This window comes from Echiichthys vipera (genome assembly GCF_963691815.1).
Source record: "Echiichthys vipera genome assembly, chromosome: 10".
Classification (NCBI taxonomy): domain Eukaryota; kingdom Metazoa; phylum Chordata; class Actinopteri; order Perciformes; family Trachinidae; genus Echiichthys; species Echiichthys vipera.
In genome coordinates, this window is record NC_139835.1 from 23,929,668 (window position 1) to 23,948,245 (window position 18,578).

General features: G+C 39.8%; 1 protein-coding gene across 1 annotated transcript; it reads right to left on the reverse strand.

Annotated features, from left to right (window-relative positions):
• Nucleotides 1-6,294: 6,294 nt before the first annotated feature.
• LOC310952645 (G-protein coupled receptor 183) lies at nt 6,295-11,496 on the reverse strand (the record flags this gene model as incomplete). The annotated part of the gene is made up of 4 exons (XM_083921312.1): nt 6,295-6,459; nt 6,533-7,047; nt 7,374-7,727; nt 11,442-11,496. The coding sequence occupies 4 exons, from the start codon at nt 11,494-11,496 to the stop codon at nt 6,295-6,297; spliced, it is 1,089 nt and encodes a 362-aa protein (XP_083777438.1).
• Nucleotides 11,497-18,578: the final 7,082 nt, after the last annotated feature.

Sequence of the window (18,578 nt, forward strand, 5' to 3'; positions counted from 1 at the left end):
TTATTGGGATCCTATTTTCAAAGGAAGACATAAACTAATGATTATGGTCATGATGATTAAAACAGAACAAAATGAACAATTGTGACAGAAATGGGTAGACACTGGCAAATATGCATTTGATATCAGCATTCAGTACATCCTGTGCATAATAAAGGAAGTCTTGAGACAGTAACAAAAAAAGGATATCCTCTTGAGTTGTATCTGTTGAAATATAGTTACTGTATCTGTCATGCTCTAATTTATATATTGTATCCCAGGAGTTTATACACAAGGTGGAAGAACCAAAATTGTCCATTTCAGAAGTGCTGAAATGGTAGTGCTGAAGTATAGCCCTATCATACACTATTGTACATATACAGTACATTCACTACTCTTTGGTTTCTTCTATGGATTTACAGGTTCTCTTGTATAATTGTATATGATTTTACAGCATGTGTAATTTTCCAGTTTAATCACCATGAAGCAGTGCTATCTGGGGTAAACAAATCTATTATATTCTAATCTAATCTTTATTCTGTGGTACCAAGGTAAAAGAAAAAGTGTTTTTTTGTGTTAAAATTGTTTAAATTGCTCCATGATTATCAAAAGTACCCCTTGCAAGATTAAAAATAGCAGTAGCGTGTACATGTCTACCATATTCACAGATACAAAAGTCATTGATATCTACCACGTTTGTCACCAATACCATGCAAAATACACTCACGATATGGTAACGGTTAAGTGTCTATAGTGTGATAGTGTCTGTCTGCTGCTCTTTAACACGTGGTTAAGATAAGATTGCAACAGTTCTACAGGAAACTTCTGTGGCTGTTCTTCTTATTTCTTCAGAAAAAAAGAAAAACATCAGTTGGGTTACAAAATGTACATCAGACCGCTAACTGATGACATTTCATAGCACTTCATTTTATTGATAGTATTTGGATGCGACATTCAATGAGTCAACTATCGATTCAGCAGTTAACAGCAGTGTTATTTATTGAGACAAAAGACGTACATTTTATTGTTTTCACCCAAAAAAGGATTCAGTGCTTTTACGCTTTTAGAATCATCAAATTATAGTAAGTAATTCTGACCAATTCAGAAATGATTTGTATGATAGTACAGTCATTTCAGAAAACAATGTGGAAACCCCCCCAAGAGTTAAAAGGGCTATGAATCCTACGGGCGTTCACCCAAAACAGATGTGACCTCCCTATACCACCTTTCAAAGCTGGTGTTTTCACTTTAACCTCATAGTTGCAGTTTCATCTAAAATCCAAAAAAGTACAGACCCAAAACAGTAAATACAAAACACTGAAACTTTGAAATATGTGTCAAGCAGTTACTGCAGATGACGTGTTGTAATGATTTTGTTGTATCCCACTGCTCTAGAGGCCATTACTGCTGCTTTGCTGTGGCACAATTTGCTCAACATTGTTTATAGGCCTTTATAGGTATAGTTATATCACTTCGAATATTGAGCTCAATCATTTTGAATGATAGAATCTGGAGAACATTTGAAATATCATATGGCAAAAAATATCCTCTTTTTCTTTAAGCACAATACATAACATTTGAAGTCATTATTGTCTAAAACGCAGGGCACCTCTACTAAAGACAAACAGTGTTCTCTTCTGGCTAGAACAGAGTACTGCAGCTGTTGAGCTTCAGTTCATTTACAGTGGGTTCAAGGAACAGTATAGATCAAAGATTTTGCCTCGACACCTGTTAGGATCACTTGTGCTGTATCTTCAGTAAGTCACAGGATGGCAGCAATGTATTTACAGTCAGTGACAAAATGCACCTCCAAATTAGATTAAAACGATGTTGAAAAGAGAATGAAAAAAGGTTGATCTGCTCAAAATACTAAAAAAAAGTGGGCTGGGATTACCCCCACATGGCTCTCACCCCAATACTGAAATGCGTACACTAACATGCATACTAACATGCATATGCAGCCGAGCCGTCTATAACAACAAACAAAAGAGAAGCTCAGATTACAACACACACACAGAGGGAGCGTGACTTAATAATCTACTCAGGATGCTATTACTACACTGCTGGAGCATGCAATGTAATGTGCATTGGGCAATATTCATATTTGTTTACTTTAATGTTAATGTTTGATTGTGTTTTTCTCTTTTACATCTTTTTTGGTTCTGAGCCTTTTTTATTGTATACTCCTAAAATAAATGCACTGATAATTTGTTGTACAGTTGCTGTGCAATGACAATAAAACATATTCTATACTATTATATCTCTTTATCTAGCAAATATTTGTTTGCTGCTATATTAATACTCTGAATATTGAGTGCAGTCCCTTTAAAGCTTGATAGATGTGTCTTTACAATGAATACTAGAACTTAGCTTCATGGAATTAAAACAGATACTAGGCTATCTTCTGAAATACAATCAAGTACACATTAATGGGAAATCATAGCAAATATACAGTACAGTATGCACAAAAATGTAACTCCTTGTATGAAATTAAAATCATAAGAAAGTGAAAGTCTGCCCCACCAACAACAACTCCATCTCAGTCTGCACCTGGCTGCTGCATCTCCATTGACATGTGGGAAGAGATATACAGACTACAACAATGTCTACTGTGCAGTTGGATTTTGTCCAGGGTGTACCCCGCCTCAAGCCCGATGTCAGCTGGGATCAGCTCCAGATCCCCCCGTGACCCCGACAGAAGATGAATGAATGAATGAATGAATGTTTGCCATAATTAAAATATAGAGGAACAATATCCTTGTACGTGTTTAACTGTGTCACCAAAGTTTCCTTTCTGATCATCCAGCAGTTAAAGTCAACTATAGAAAAGATTCAACAAGAAGGGGGGCACATGATGAGCAAGATTTGTCTCACGTAGCCGTGATGTTATCTAAATACTGCTAATGCATACAGCTTTCACTCCCATTGCATCTGAACTTTGACTCATCGGAAATGTTTTGCTTTGATGAAATTGCAACCATTACAGACTGCCCGACTGTGTGATGTATCAAACAGAAAAATATACTGACAGATGTTTTCTTTAGATACAATATGTCAACGGTTGGTGATTCATGAGTGATACTGCATTAATGCTAATAAACCTCAGACTGCCTGCTTCCTGTTGGAAACAAAATTATTATTAGTGTCAACCTGAGAAATGTCAGCGATGTGCTACATAACCACACATTTGCAGAAGCTAGTTAGTTATACCAAGGTGTCACAAAAACAGGGAAAATACTGAAGTGGTTAAAGAGGAACCAGGCCCATTTCCAATAAATTATATTATTCCTAGTCTAAGACAGTACAACAATATTAGAAAACATTAATAACCCACTCCCAAATTCAACAAGAGTGCTTAGCTCAAATTTGCATGCATACTTTCAGTTCGGAGAAGCTGAGAGGAGCACCGACACCGAAGCTAAGCAGTGTACTGCTGTGGACCGAGGTAGCTGCTCAGTGTATTTTAAACACCTAAAAACAATACACAGTTTGAATGGATGCTTTATTTTTTTCTTTTGAAGTTTCCCCGCTCTCTCTAAATTAACTCTGAATGTGTCCCAGTTTATTTCCGGAGACAGAAAGTAATCAAGGACCCAGGCTGTTGCCTATCAATGCAATACCTTTGAATAGGTCTATAAGTACCGCACACAATCCCATTTAAACTACCCCTTTAAGTTTACTAACATTATTAAAATCCTATTGTAGATGTCTGTAAACATTAAATTTTGCTTTGAACATTCAAAGACCTTGACATTGATTTTGAATAATTCCAGGGGAAAAGCAGGGCACGGTGGCTTCTGGCCCTCCAGCCACAAATGTTTCCTCACAAGCCTTTGTCGTTTCCCCTTTGAGTCTTTGACTGGACCAGCAAATTAATAGAGCAAAAGTTATTTTTACTGGAGAAATATCACCATTTTTAAGTCCGCTGTGATGTCGCCACGGGGGGGTTGTTTTAGGCTACAATGCATTTCAGAAAAGAAATGTTCACTAACAAAACCACACCACTTAAAGTAGTTTTATTTAGAATAAGCAGAGGATACAGCAAGGGTAGGGTTAGGGTCGTGTTAGGTGGGATGTTGAGGGTCGAGGATAAAGAATGGGGGCGATTGCCGAAGATGAATGGGGTCGGACAGAGTCGTGGTGCGATAAACCGAAGACGGTTAGACACATGCATATACAGGTCTGCACAGGTTATTGCATCAGTGACTCACAGGTGATTAAATAAGGGGGACTGAGGAGTGTGGTATTGTTTCTGAACCTTAGTTATAACTTCATTAATATAATTAAGTAAATGTTCTACTGTTGGCCTAATATTCAATTCACAGTATTGAAGACCACATTTGCTTTATTTCATTGGGGATCCTTGATTTGCAATTAGAGCAGCCCAGATTATCATAGGATGGATTGAAGTATAGCAGATATGTTAGCTAAACATGCATTCTGATAACGCTACTCCTCCAGTATAAGAAACATAGGTTAGCAATGCCCTTTATATAGCTCTGTTATGTAACTTTTGACAGCGAAAACAAAGCTCAAAATGTCCATATAACCTTCTCATGTAAGCTGTGTGTTCTTTAATATTCTGGTAAAAGATATAGGTACTGGACAGTGAAGAAATGGATTATGGTGTAGAGTGAATCAAGCATATTGCCACCGGGATATTTAAGGTAAACAGTTCAGAAGGATTCAGCTCTGGTTCACTGCAGTATATCCATCATTCTTTGACAACTCTTGACTCCTCCTCATGAGGGGCAGCACAGAAGACTAAGTACAGCTTTGGCAAGACCACTATGCATGCAGCAGAATGTCAGTGAGAAAAAATGAGCTGGCAGAAGAAGACAGAGAAGCCACAAACTGACACTATCAAGGCTGACAAAGTGCAAATGTTATGGATGTGCATTCAGTTGACTCATACCCAAGGGCAAGGCAAGACAAAGCAAACTTTATTTATATAGAAGTTTTAAATGAACAGGGGAAAACAGAACGGGCTTTATATGGAAATAATGTAGAAAAGAAATAGAACAAGAAAAAGAGAGAAAAAATGTAATTACTAATAATGATGAAGATAACAATAGCCGTCTTTACTTGTTTGTATAGTCTGTGTCTTGACAAATAAATCAGTTGCACACACATATCAAAATATATCAGTAATCATTCAGATCAGTACGACTATTCTTCATGACACATTTTGTGCACATTAGGGCAAATACTTCAAAAACCCAGGAAATGTTAAAGGTTAAATTTAAATATGGTACTCTGCACTATAAACAGACATGCACCTGCTTAAAGTTGTAACACACACACACACACACACACACACACACACACAGCAGAGCAGCAGCAGCAGCCCCACCACAAGATGTGGGACCCAGGTGGAATGAGGCCCGTATGGGGGAGCAGGAAAGGTGGGTGAGGAAGTGGTGATGGTGTTTATCTACGCACTCCCACACACAACTCAGATGTGGGTATGAAAGAGAGATGAGTGCCTTCAGTTTAGTTCAATTTGGTTTTATTCGCACAAGAAGAATATTCAAAATGAATACAATGGCAGAAATTACAGCGCAGAAGAGGAAGGGAGCCTGAAAGTCCTCCTCTATTCAACCAAATAGAAAAATTAGATCATTATTCATCAAACCAACAAGCAATCATAAAGATTAATAAAAAAAGATAACAAAGAACTACAGAAAGATATAAACAAACCTAGAATAATTAGATATATACATATGTAGAACCATCTTGTCATAAGGTTCACCTGCGTCCTAAAAGCTTGTAAGTAAGGTACAACTTCAGTGTCATACTCTTTGCATAAATGTGGACCCTATGAAAAATATTTTTGATAGTAGGAGAGCACACAATGCAAATGTATCTATTAGTAGCTCCAGTGTGCGATAATAAACTAATTACATCCACTTACACACTTCATTAAATTGCACTTTTTTTCCACACGACTTGGTCTGCATGTCTTTCTCTACATAAAGGAAGTGAAACTGCTGTTGTGCTGCATTAATTACCACAACAGTTGAAAAAAAGCTTATTTATCTAGGACGTTTCCTTTACTATGCACAGATGCACCATCCAACAAAGAGCCTTCTAGTGAAATGGATTTTGACACTACTATATGACATCACTGTATCACACACGGGGACAAGGAATCAGATCTTCCCTGTATTTAATGGGCCTCTACTGCATATGTACACGAACAACTCTCACAATATCTTGAGTGGAAAAAAATGTGCCTTTTTGCGTTGAACAGAGTAAACTAGGTCTTCTCGTGACACTGGTTGTATATATCTCCTTTGAGCTGAGCTGTGGTTTCTCTCAGGTGTTGCTGCTGCTGTTCTCAGCTGTCATTTTGGAAGAGGCACCGGAAGTATATAGATAGTCCTTAAACAGGCTCAACACCCGCTTCTTGTAGGTCTTAATGGCAAAGAAGTAGATGACTGGGTCCAGGCAGCAGTTGAAGTTCATTAGTGAAACTGTGATCTGCAGGGAGAAGATGGATTATGAAAAGGAAAATTGAAAGGGAATGTTTGTAATCAAACAGTTTCTACTGTACCTGTAAGGACACCTTAAAGGCCCTCAGTTCTTTACAGGTTGCCTGGTGATGTATCTTCCTTGACATAAACTGCATGACGTTGAGGTGGTAAGGGCTAAAACATACGATAAAGGTGAGGAGGATGAGGAAAATAATGGTATTGGCCCTATGATTCCTCCTTGTTCTACTAGTTACAGAGTTCTGCTTGGCCGCGGCTCGCAGCTTCAGTTTGATCTTTGCGTAGCAACCCATGATGATAATGAGCGGACAGCAGAAGGAGATGGCACAAGCCAGAAGCAGAAGATAAGGTGTGAACCGGGAGCCCTCGAAGTTGAAGTACTCCATACAGGTTTGTCTTCCCTGGTGCTCACGCAGCATGCTGCGGAACATAAGAGGAGCTACCTCCAGGGATACCAGAGCCCAGACGAGGCAGGAGACCCTGCGAACCACTCTCACACTCCGCAAACACTGCAGCCGGTGTGGATGCACCATGGCCAGGTATCGATCCAGACTGATACAGGTCATGAAGCCAATACCTGGTGGAAATATAGCGGATATGCTATACATTTTATGTATAATACATGCAGAACAGAAGGACAAAACAAATGAATAATTTCACAGATAACCAAAGGTAGGATCATACATTTGGGTTAGTCACATGGATTTGTAGAAGGTTGGATGCAATTTTATATAAAACTCCAAAATACTTGCTTTTTTTGTTCTATGTAAATGCTCACCTCTTTCACACATTATCACACTTATCTGACCCTAATGAGGAGATATGATTTCATGTATGTAGAAGCAGTTAAAGAAACATGTTAAAGATATGGTAGTGTATTGGCAACAGAAGCACTAATATTACCTGCATACGTATTTGCAAAGAAGAGAAGGGTGGTCAGTCTGCAGAGAAAGTCCCCAAAGGGCCAGTCAAAGTGTCGGATGTAGTAGATAATTCTGCCAGGCAGCGCCAGTGTGAACAAGGTATCAGAAAGTGCTAGGTTGACCAGATAGATGGAGGTGGAGTTGAACTTCTGCTTCCTCTGGCAGGTCACATAGAGAACCAAGCTGTTGCCGCACACACTGGTAATGAAAACTACCGAGTAGAAAATAGGGAAGAGGATCACAGCAGCTCTCTGGTAGACAAACACATCACAGCTGCTCTGGTTTGGAGAGGTTTCGGCTGAGTCCAGGGTGATATTCTTAACAGCCATCTCACCTGTCGTTTTGAGAAAAGGATGAAAATCATAAATCATTACAGGCAGAAAATGTGTGCCTAAGCAAAGGAACATGAGACCACTTAGCTATAGATAGATTACCGTAGTATATACAGTATTTTAAGCACTTACAGTGAGACATAGGGTTCCAGAGTTAGTAACTGTTCACACTCCTGAGTCTGGTGGTTGTGTGTTTAAATTGAGCTGCAAAACATGAAATACCCCTGAAAAAGTGCAGGATGCAGTGGTGAAATCCCACCTCTCTTCTTTGACATCATATGTATGTCAAACTTAGTCATACTGAAACCCTATTGGTTAGTTGTTAGTTACTTTTTGTTAGTTTCATTTAATGGACAATATGTAAACAGGTGATAAAAAAAACAAATATGAGAAAATGCAGTTTGATACGTTTCATAAAACAATATCATGTATTGTTTTCATGTCTGTTATGTTTCTTTTGTAATTCCAATAAATTCATATTTTAATCTTTCAACAATACACTTAACTGTTTAAAGGTTTATGTATATGTTAAGGGAATTTGGGATATTTGTAATTCATAATCATAGTTTTGTGAGGTCAGACACAGTTCAGTGTCTCCTCTGTCCCACCTTCTTAATGGATAATGCAAATAACTAACTCATGATGATATATTGGCATATTTGTGCATCTGTACCCTGTGTTAGAGACCTTGTGATGAGAGAGGTTCAGAATGTTCAGAATTGTAATGTCTAAGGCAGGTTTTTGTTGGGTCCAAAGACGTCACCCAACCAAGGCTTATCGCGTCCTGTCTCTTGCCCTAAAAGACTGGGCACGATTTGGCTTGTTGTTATTCCTACTAGACTCTAGCTTTGTGAGGACGCAGGGATGAACATATTTTTGTCTGCAGAAGAAAATGCTTTGGCAAAATAAACCACGGAGAGAAAAAGCAGATCCTGTTTGTTGATCTTTCTTGAAGAATCAATTTCCACAACAGCATATAAAACTGTTTCACCTTATTATTAACCTCAGTCAGCCAGTTAGTCACCTGAAGAGGACCTTGAGTTTCAATAACATCTATAAAATCTGCTATTTCCTAAAATAAAGTTTAATCAATGCATTTACAGTGTACAACTATATGATGACATTTACATGAATACTGTTTCCCTAGCCATTTGTCACATGTTCACACTTGATGCCTTTCTTTGTGATAAGCATAACTGGATCACACAAACACCCACACACAACCACATTATTTTGTTACCAGGACATCTCACCATAACTAACCATAACTCTAAAGGAAACCAAGTCTTAACAAGTCTTAATATTGATGGTTAATCATGCACTTTTTGCTCCCAAATAGAAGGTGGTTCTCCGTTTTAAGACTGTGAGGTCTGCGCTCACGCAGCACAATGTGGTTGAAGTGTCCATTTCAAAGTGATTTCTGTTTACCACACATTTTTTTTGTTGCTTTGACAAAATAAAGTGAAATTTGATGTGTACAGTGGCTAGAGTTTAATAGAACAGTGCACATCTTTGTAATACTGCTTGCAGTTGGTGTAGCATGTTTTTTGCGAAAGGTTAGATGAAGTGATAAAGTATAAGGTTTGTGTTCCTGTCACTGAGGTTTCTCAAGTTTGCACTCTATGTTGGTGAGGTGAAGGCAGACAGGCTTGAAGTGGAACAAGTGGAATACAAAGGGAAGCTCAAGTATTGCTGGTGTTTTTGAAAAAACCCTGTCACAATCCTGTGATGTGTGGATGAATCACTAACAGTTTGAAGAATTTCACATCTCCATACATCTCAACAACCAACCCCCGTAAAAAGATTAAAAACACGAAGAATCTAAACTGAAAAAAACACGCTGTTAAATTCTGAGAATTTGTCATGAATGTAAAAATGTGGCGAAGTGAGTTTGCTTCAGCAAAGGAAGATGCAGCAGCTTCACTTCAGCAAAAGAACAGACTATTCTCAGAAGATTTCAAATTCATTGGTACAACCTTTCAATGATATTAAAGAAAACATTAAAAACTAACATATTATCATTTAAAACCTGTGCTATGTCATGTCTAAGTATTGTAAGATGAATACAGTACACGGGCCAAGCTAATAGAAGTACAGTAGACGCTCACCGGCTACAGTATCTCATCACACTCGCCCACCGAAGCTCTCCAGGTTGGTGTAATTGAAATGGATGGCTGCTGGAAAGGCAAAAGGTCACTAATTGTCATCAGTCAAATGCGGTTATAATACAGCTCACATAGGTCACAATAAGAGCTTCGATGTCACCTGCAGGTTAGGAGCCTGCTGCACTTCAGGCCTACATTTCATGCTCCATTAATTTTGTGCGGAGAGTTAAACATCTTGTACGATCTGAACGGTGTGCTGGAAACGGAAAAGACGTGATGTTTGTTGAGAGCTCGCTAGGTGTCCTGAGGGGTCCCTTAGTGTTAAATACAGCGTTGACACGGGAGGACATGGAAAGAAGGAGATAATCACTTCTGCTCATGCATGCCCTTTGTAACATCGGAGATTTTAACTATGGATATTAAGAGAGACGTCAATAACTTTGTCCTCCCCATTCACCTCAAACATAATACATATCTGTGCAAACCGGCTCCTGTTGATGGTTTTAAGGTAAAAAGTCGAACCCTTGAAACTGCAACAGTGCCTCATTATGTTTTGTCAGTTACTCTACACTTAAATTCCTAAATGTAATCCAGTAAAAGAACTGCTTGGAATACATCACATTTTGTTTGACAGTATCCTATTTTATACATCACACCATCACTATGAGAATGGTGCACATGGTAGTGTGTAGTAGTGCGTTTGCAGTTTTCTGGGGTGATGGGTGTGTGACATGAAAGGTCTTGGGAAATTGAAAGTGACGACCCAGCATGGAACATGCATGGAAGTCACTTCTCAGAAATGTGACCTTTTTCTGGTTGTTAAGTCAGGGGTGGGCGAAAAAAAAAAAAAAAAACGGGGGGAGGAGAGGGGAACAAACTGATTTGAAGAGAATTATACAATAGTCAATGGTGCAACTGCAGCCCATAAAAGAACACCCCAGAAGGCATATCGTTTTAAAGGCACCCTCATAGTGGAGGGGGACCAGTGGCGTGTTGGTGAGGCAAACTGGGAATGACTTCTGGTGTCCACAACATGTGTGGAATAGCCAGCATGGTTCCACAAACGATGCCTAACCAAATTTGGGATGTGTTTTGCTGCCAAAATGAATTGTGTATGAAACTTCCCCCACACAGTTTAAATTTAAGTCAGGTTTTCAAACTTACTTCACTGTGCTGTTGTTGACCCAGTTAGCAGCCAGATAAAAGCAATGCTGGTGTATGTCGATGGACAACGACCTTTTGGTCATGGTGATTTTTACTCTTATACATAAACATGCAAAAACACTGTGTATGCAATGCAGGCTTCCATCGCAATAACTGCTATAAAACAAAACACCACTAGAGGGGGTGCAATCATTATGAATGAGAAACAAAAATAGTACGGTGCCATTCATACTGAACAATGGAATTCATTTGAACATAATGTTTCAGGGTTTAAAAAATACGACAAAAAACATTTAAAATGTAGTTTTTGTTATCTCATATTTTTTTTTATACAAAGTCAGTGTAGTAGTGTTAAAATTGCATGCCTGTGTGCATTTATGCATGTGTGTGTGTGGGTGTGTGTGTGCTTGTGTGTGTGTGCGTGCATAAGTAGACTGCTGGACATACCGCAGGGGACTCCTGCATTGTCAGGGGGCCTCATGTGGCTCGTGTCTGTTCTCATCATCACCACCCCGCCTCACCCCCCCATGAATAAGCCACCGCCTGCACTGCTCAGGCCCTGTCCCCTGCTCCACCACGCTCGCGTGAAGACTCTCCGTTCACACTTTGCTTCACGCTTGTCACCTTTACCACTGATGAGCTATCTGTTGTTTTTCAGCTAACACTTCTAAACCCTTTGCTTCACAGAGGATGAGGATTCACTCTGCAGGCCTTATTATTTGGTGTGAGACTAAAACAAGAGCAATACCATTAGGAAAAAAAAGTGTTCTGACTGATGCTGTGTGCGTGTGAAGGAGCATTCTGTCACAGGTGTCTATGGACAACACCTTAAAGAATGTCCACAGTCCTGTCTTTCTTAATCTAACATGTCACAGTGTTGACACTAGTAGCTGGTTGTGAAAAACACACACCGGCTCATTGTGCCTGGTGTCCGTTTGAACTGCTCGTGACTTCACACTCATGAACGTGCTGTGAATTCCACCTTCCTCTCACATTTAGAAAGTCTCTTGGTACATAAACTCATCAGTTTGATGGGCTCATCACAGACATGCATAACTCACAAGAGCACCCACAGATGGTAGGCTCGGATTGGCTTACACATATCGAGGGATTCTTGGGATTGTTAAAACTTGAAAAATGATTTGACTGGTCTGATCATCTGTGCCAACTTTTGTTGTATCTCAGAAGTTGGTCTTGGGATTTGGGGCCATTTTTTTTTCAAAAACATTGTGAAATTACAAAAGCTTTGATGGAGCTTCAGGCAAAAAAAAAAAACAAAACGATGCAGTACAATGAAACACACATCAAGATTTGAAGGCCTGAGCAGAAAGCATTTAAAGTTACACCACTAGTGGAAACCAAAACATGCTATGGTCATTAAATGACATTTTACAGCAGTACTGACATCATAAAGAGCATTGAAAAGTTATTTCTTAAAGCTGAAGTGGGTAACTTTTTTTATGGTGTGAAGTTTTTGTTTCACTGAAACTGGCCCTGTATCCTGAGAGTATGGCACAGTGGTGTGCTGGTTACCACTGTTCCTTCACAGCAAGAGGGTTCCAGGTTTGAATCCCGGCTGTGGCCCTTCTGTGTGGAGTTTGCATTTTCTCCCCGTGTCTGCGTGGTTTTACACCGGGTTCTCCGGTTTCCTCCCACAATCCAAAGACATGCATGTTAGGTTAATTGATGACCCTAAATTGCCCGTAGCTGTGAATGGTTGTCTGTCTTTGTTTGTCTCTATGTGCCCTGCGATAGGCTGGTGTCCTGTCTAGGGTGTACCTTGCCTCACGCCCGATGTCAGCTGGGATCGGCTCCAGCTCCTCCGTGACCCCGATAGGGACAAGCGGTTGAAGATGGATGGAGTCCACAACGCCCATTCTAAACAACCAATCAGGGCTGAGAAGTTTCCAAGGCAGTTTCGATGACTGCTCATGAACTGTCAAAGTTCAACATATTATGCTAATTTTCAGTTTCATCTTAATGTTAAAAAACACATGCTTTTGATCATACTGTCCGAGTATACTCTGAGTATACCTGTATTCACCCTCTGTCTGAAACACTCTTTTTAAGGGTCTGTCTCTTTAAGAACCCCCAGTGCCCAGTCTTCTCTGATTGGTCAGTGTTTTCGGGTCTTTCACATCTGCCGTCTTTGCGTCTCTACATTGTCATTGCAACCAGGGAATAACCGTAGCAGCACTGTTGTGGCACTTTCTACTGTACCCATACTGTATATAGTATAGTTGTGACAACACAACTGTATGGAAGTCCTATCAGCTCGTTTAAAGGGCACAAATTCGCAATACAGGCTGTGTGCATTTATCTGTGGGTTGAGCATTTTGATACTTTCACAGTATTTATATAGCAACCTAACCTTCTTTATAATAAATTAAGACATGGAACTCTCCCATTTCACAATATGGGACATTCAAAGCATTTAGTGTTGTTTTAACTAATGATGTTACTAAATTTAAAGGTGCGGTGGTCATGAAAAATTTTGCTTTTGCTTTCCAAGGAATTAGTAGTAAGTGTGCTGAACTTGATGGTAACTCAAGAGGATCAGATATTCAGGGGTTTGTTTCATGCAACGAAACAGGGACAAAACCATTTCCAATCAGACATTGCTGATGAACTAAGATTCAAAAACACCAGTCTTGACTAGACAAATCACAAGTGGCATCCTCGATACTCTTTTATTTTAGATGGGTTGTATGCTGAGTATAAACTTTTACTTGATTCACATATCTTCCGTAGAGTTACAGTACCTGGGAGCATTAAGTGTGACAGAAAAAAATGTCGATATTGCCAAACAAATTAAATACAATCCCACACACAAAATGCATTTACAGTGTTCAGTAAACAAATGAACAAATGCCATATGAACACATGCATATGCAATGGTGTATTTTAGGTCGATGAATACTGAATAAAGAATACAGAAACTGCAGTCATCACAAGCAAATCCTGAGTGTTGTGAATATACTGGCAACAAAAACACATGTTGCAGACACAGACACATCACTTTTTGATGTTTGATGACTTAATCGGTTAAGGATTACTTTGTTATTGTAAAAAACCATGATACATTATTGATTCTCGTGCCTATTAACCCTCTCCCTTCCCTAGGTGAATCAGAGATCAGAGGTCAGCTACAGTGCAGCACCCATGGGGCTGGTAAGGGTTTAATGACTTGGTCGGGGAGTTTTAAGCAGCATACAATGCTGTTACTGGATCTCAAACCAGCCATCAGGATGCCTCGTATAACTCTTTACTGTATACTTTTGTATGCAAAAAGAAAAGATTAGCAATGCAGCTGAGCAGCACCATCTTCAGGATCTACAGTAAAATAATCCTCCTAGTTCTGAGCTCTAACCTTTGGCCTCTGTTATTTCCTTCTTAACTGGTGGTTTTTATTTGACTTTCTTGTTTTCTCTTTAATTTTTGTAAATTAGTTACTACATATATGACCTGAGTTTCTATTGTGCGTTTCGGATTTGATTTGGTGTTCAAAGTAATGTTTAAATATTTTAAGTAAAAACATATTGTTTTCAAATCTAATGAAGCCTTAAATGCAAGCTTGAAATGCAGCACATCCTTAACATAATCATGATCGCATAGATGCAGTGAGCATAGATTGTGACCATAGGGTCAAACAAAAGTGCAGTATTTTTCCTCTTCACTAATGTTACCCCAATATGTACACACTACACTTAAACAAAGCATGTATTCAACTGTGGCCAGTGACTGAGGCAGCGTTTGAAGATGTGGCCTTGTTCTATGGTCCGTGCCATGGCAGGTTTTCAGGTCATCTGAGGCGATGTGCATATTTTGGATGTCATCTTGGCTGTTGTATTATTGTTTTATTCACAGGGCATGGACTAATTATTTCAACAGCTCTCCACATTCGGGATCAGACTGACAGTTGCCGTCATTGGAGTGATCAGTCTGTTTCTTGGACTTGGCTGAGGCTATTTGATGTATATTAACAATAATTGGTGCCACCGCCACAATGATGTTTAGTAAACCTTTGTGCTATTTTCCAGGAGGATGCCCATGAGGAATTTTTTAGTAGCTGCTCTACAGAGACGCCTTCAGAGTCAGGACAGATGGGAGGACTGCTGTCCTCTGCGGATCAGAGACACCACGACCTAATCATCATCACATACATTCTTTGTCGTTGTCTTGTTGTCTCTTCTGATCAACAGAAGGGCTCAAATCTACCACATGCACTCTAATACCATTACTGTAACACTTCATTTACGGAATCATATTGAACAAGTCAAAAACAATGTGGCATTTGTTGTTACAGACAAATGTAACAAACCGGGTATCATTTGAGAGAGAATTTACCCGTCATGTAATTATGACATGTTAGAAAGTCATACTCATTACCAAATTAAGTAATTGTGAAAAAAATAATTTTGAAAAAGAAAGTGTTTATTAGTGTCTATAAGAGATGTGAATTGTTTGTAATTAGAAGAAAACAAATACCAATAAATGCAAATAAAATGTGTTTAAAAGTCTGGGCAGCCTTGATTAAGAATAAGTTTGCTAAGAAGACAAACAATATAGTGTTGTATTTAATTAACAATTTTAAATTGATATAAATAAAATAAATTATGTTTTGTCAATTAAACATTTCACTGCTTGTCAACCATAGAAATTCTCATCATGCCCCTGTCATTTTAAGTGGATGACAGGGCGCACAATATGTGCATGTTGTTGTTTAATGCTGTGGTACAGGTACAAGTTATGATGTTAGGTGATTTGTAATCTGGCAGCCAGGGCTGATGCAGTGAGGTGGCGGTGTCTCGAGTTCCAGCATCTAGCAGTGACTCCAGCAGGTTTTGAGTCTGCCAGATTCTACAAGTGAATGGGAGGCAGATGTGTGTTGACAGCACTACGCTCATTAGGACAAATCAGTGTCACACTGTGACAACTGGCCAACTTTAGGCTTCTCTCATCACCCAGTATTTACCATATTCAGCCAAGACCAGCTCGGACTCTCCCAGACTTCATTTCTAACCTTTAACTGTTCTGGCTTCTCTCTCTTGCATAAAACAGCAGCTTTTAGGATAAGTGTGGGTGATACAGATAAACTAATTTTCTGCCATAATATTGCAGTAAATCTTTAACAAACTTTTTGATTCACATCTATCTTTGATCCCAGTGGTATCCCTGCCTCTGACCACTGGTCTACCCCTGCTCCACAATCCCAGCTGTGTGGTCAGCTCCGGCCCCTGAGGCCCTCCATCCCTGGGCTGAAGTTGTGATATCTATTTCAGTCCACTAGAGACCAGACAGCCGCCACTGTGGCTCCAAAGAATTCCCTGTCCAGCGATTACTGATGGTTGCACTGCGCTCATATGCTTTAGCATCTCCTGTGTCCAAACTGCTTAGCATCTGATGGGTCGCTCTAAGCCATTAAGGCCAGTTTGCAATTATAGATGTGTGTCTGCTGGACACAGAAACAGATGTGCTTTGATCTATTTACGGTACGCTGGATTGGGGGGGGGGGGGGGGGGTCATAACAGCTTACTACTATGCGTGGGTCAGCTCACGCACCTCTGACATCCCTTGTCTTTCAGTTCACTTGACATGCACTTGTGTTTTTCAATCAGCAAAAAGTTCAGTGATGAATGGGCATTCAGGGAGAACAGCAATAACAGCTGCTATGTGTGTGTATGTGTGAGCACACATGCATAATCAAGCAAGTGTGGATGTTCCTAGTTTGCGTTAATGCCTTTAATCTGCATGTGCCAGCCACAGCCAAGCATGTGTGGAGGTGAGAGCTTGTTGAATGGAAATTCAGACGATCCTGTTGCACTAAATAAAAGGGAACCAATGCAAGCCTCATCTGTTTAAGCACCGAAATTCACCGAGGGGCAAATAGTTAGTGTTGCAGTACATTTTTAACACCTTGTCTCCTTTTCCCCCCCGAGCTTGATGTGCTTTGGGTGGTGAAAAATGGAAAACAAATGTTCTGTTGACAGCTTTCTTATGCCCACGGTGTGTGAGTATTTATATCATAAAGGTGCCAACACATCCTGGTTTTACAGGCTGACCATCGCTGGGGGGAGAAAAGAAGGGGGACAAAGGGGGGGTTATCCTGTAGCTCATTCTGGTAATTATTAGATCAGTGATGAATAGGCCTTGATAAGCCTGTGACAAATTAGCTTACAACTAAGTCTGCTGTGGTGTGAAATTCGTATTCACTTTAAAATAACTTAGCTATAATCAAGGACATCTACAAATGGAAGCTGATAATTCCATGTTGGGTCCTGGTGTGACTACAGTACACTGGGCCTGGACAGCATTTGGGTTGAGGGGAGGCTGAATGCACTGTTCCTCCTGTACTGCTCTAGGCACAGTAATAACCGGACTCAGCCCAGTTTTTAAGCATAGCGTGCCTCAGTAATATTCAGTTCCATAGTCCTTTTTTTACTTGTCACTTGTCTTATTGTCACCACTTTGCTTGTATTAAAAATTCACGGGTCACTTGTATGGCATTTAGTGCTTGTCTCCAGTGTACTGCATGCCCGTGCTAACTAGTCAATTGTGACCACTTTTCACAGCAGCAGCAACGCCTTGGGCGAACTGTGATTTCATAATGTTTATGGTGTCAGTGGCAAGCCTGATGGGGAAAATGGTAATAACTCCACTACCAATATGAATAATGAATGAACTCATATGATTTCATAAATCAGATGGGATGTACAACATATGGAAATAAGCGGGCATATCCTTGCCACTGGGTTTCACTGTTAAATAAGAGCACCACATTTTAAACTGCTTTTACTGCTATAGTGCTAAATCCTGTATAATATAGCCTGCAGCATGCTATGGAAACCGTCTACTGTACCATCACAGAGCTACATTCAACAGAGTGCACAGAGGGAGTCCAGCATTGACATTGTGCTGTAAGCAGGTCTGTCCTCAGGTGAACCATGTGTACACAGCTTTAGGTCCTCTCTGATGTAGGTGTTTCTCAGTCCGCCAGTGTCATGTTGCGAGGCCACCATCCCACTGTGCTTGTTCCGCGTCAGTGTGCTGAGAGGAGTACTAGCAGATCATTCATTCATAAGCTTACATCTAGCAAGCCACTGCCCACACTTGAAGCCATAGATCTTGAAAACAGTGTTGTGTTATGATTTTTATGTGTCTTTGTAATGTCTGCATCCTAAACTTTCTTTCGGCCCATATTTTATCCACTGAAGTCTTTAACAGTGACATCCGTTTAAAGGTAAGCAAAGTAAAAATGTTTATTTATAGAGGAATTATCGCCATGATCACTGGACAACAAAAGCTATATTCTTCAACAAAATAGCTGGTGCCCAAGAAGTTAATTTTCTGAGGTCTGGCTGGACCTGCTCATTAATTCAGTTAAATGAAGTGAGAGAGGGTGAATCAGAGTGAACCGAACGGGAATAAAGCCCTTAAAACCATTTCCTGTGATTTGGGTAACGTGCAGAAAAGTCAAAAGGGTCTGTATTGTCTTTCCTGCACTTGTTCTCTGCTTTTTTCTCGAAACATGAACACATATTCATCTTATTTTTCTCACTTTGCTCATCCCAACATCTTATTTGC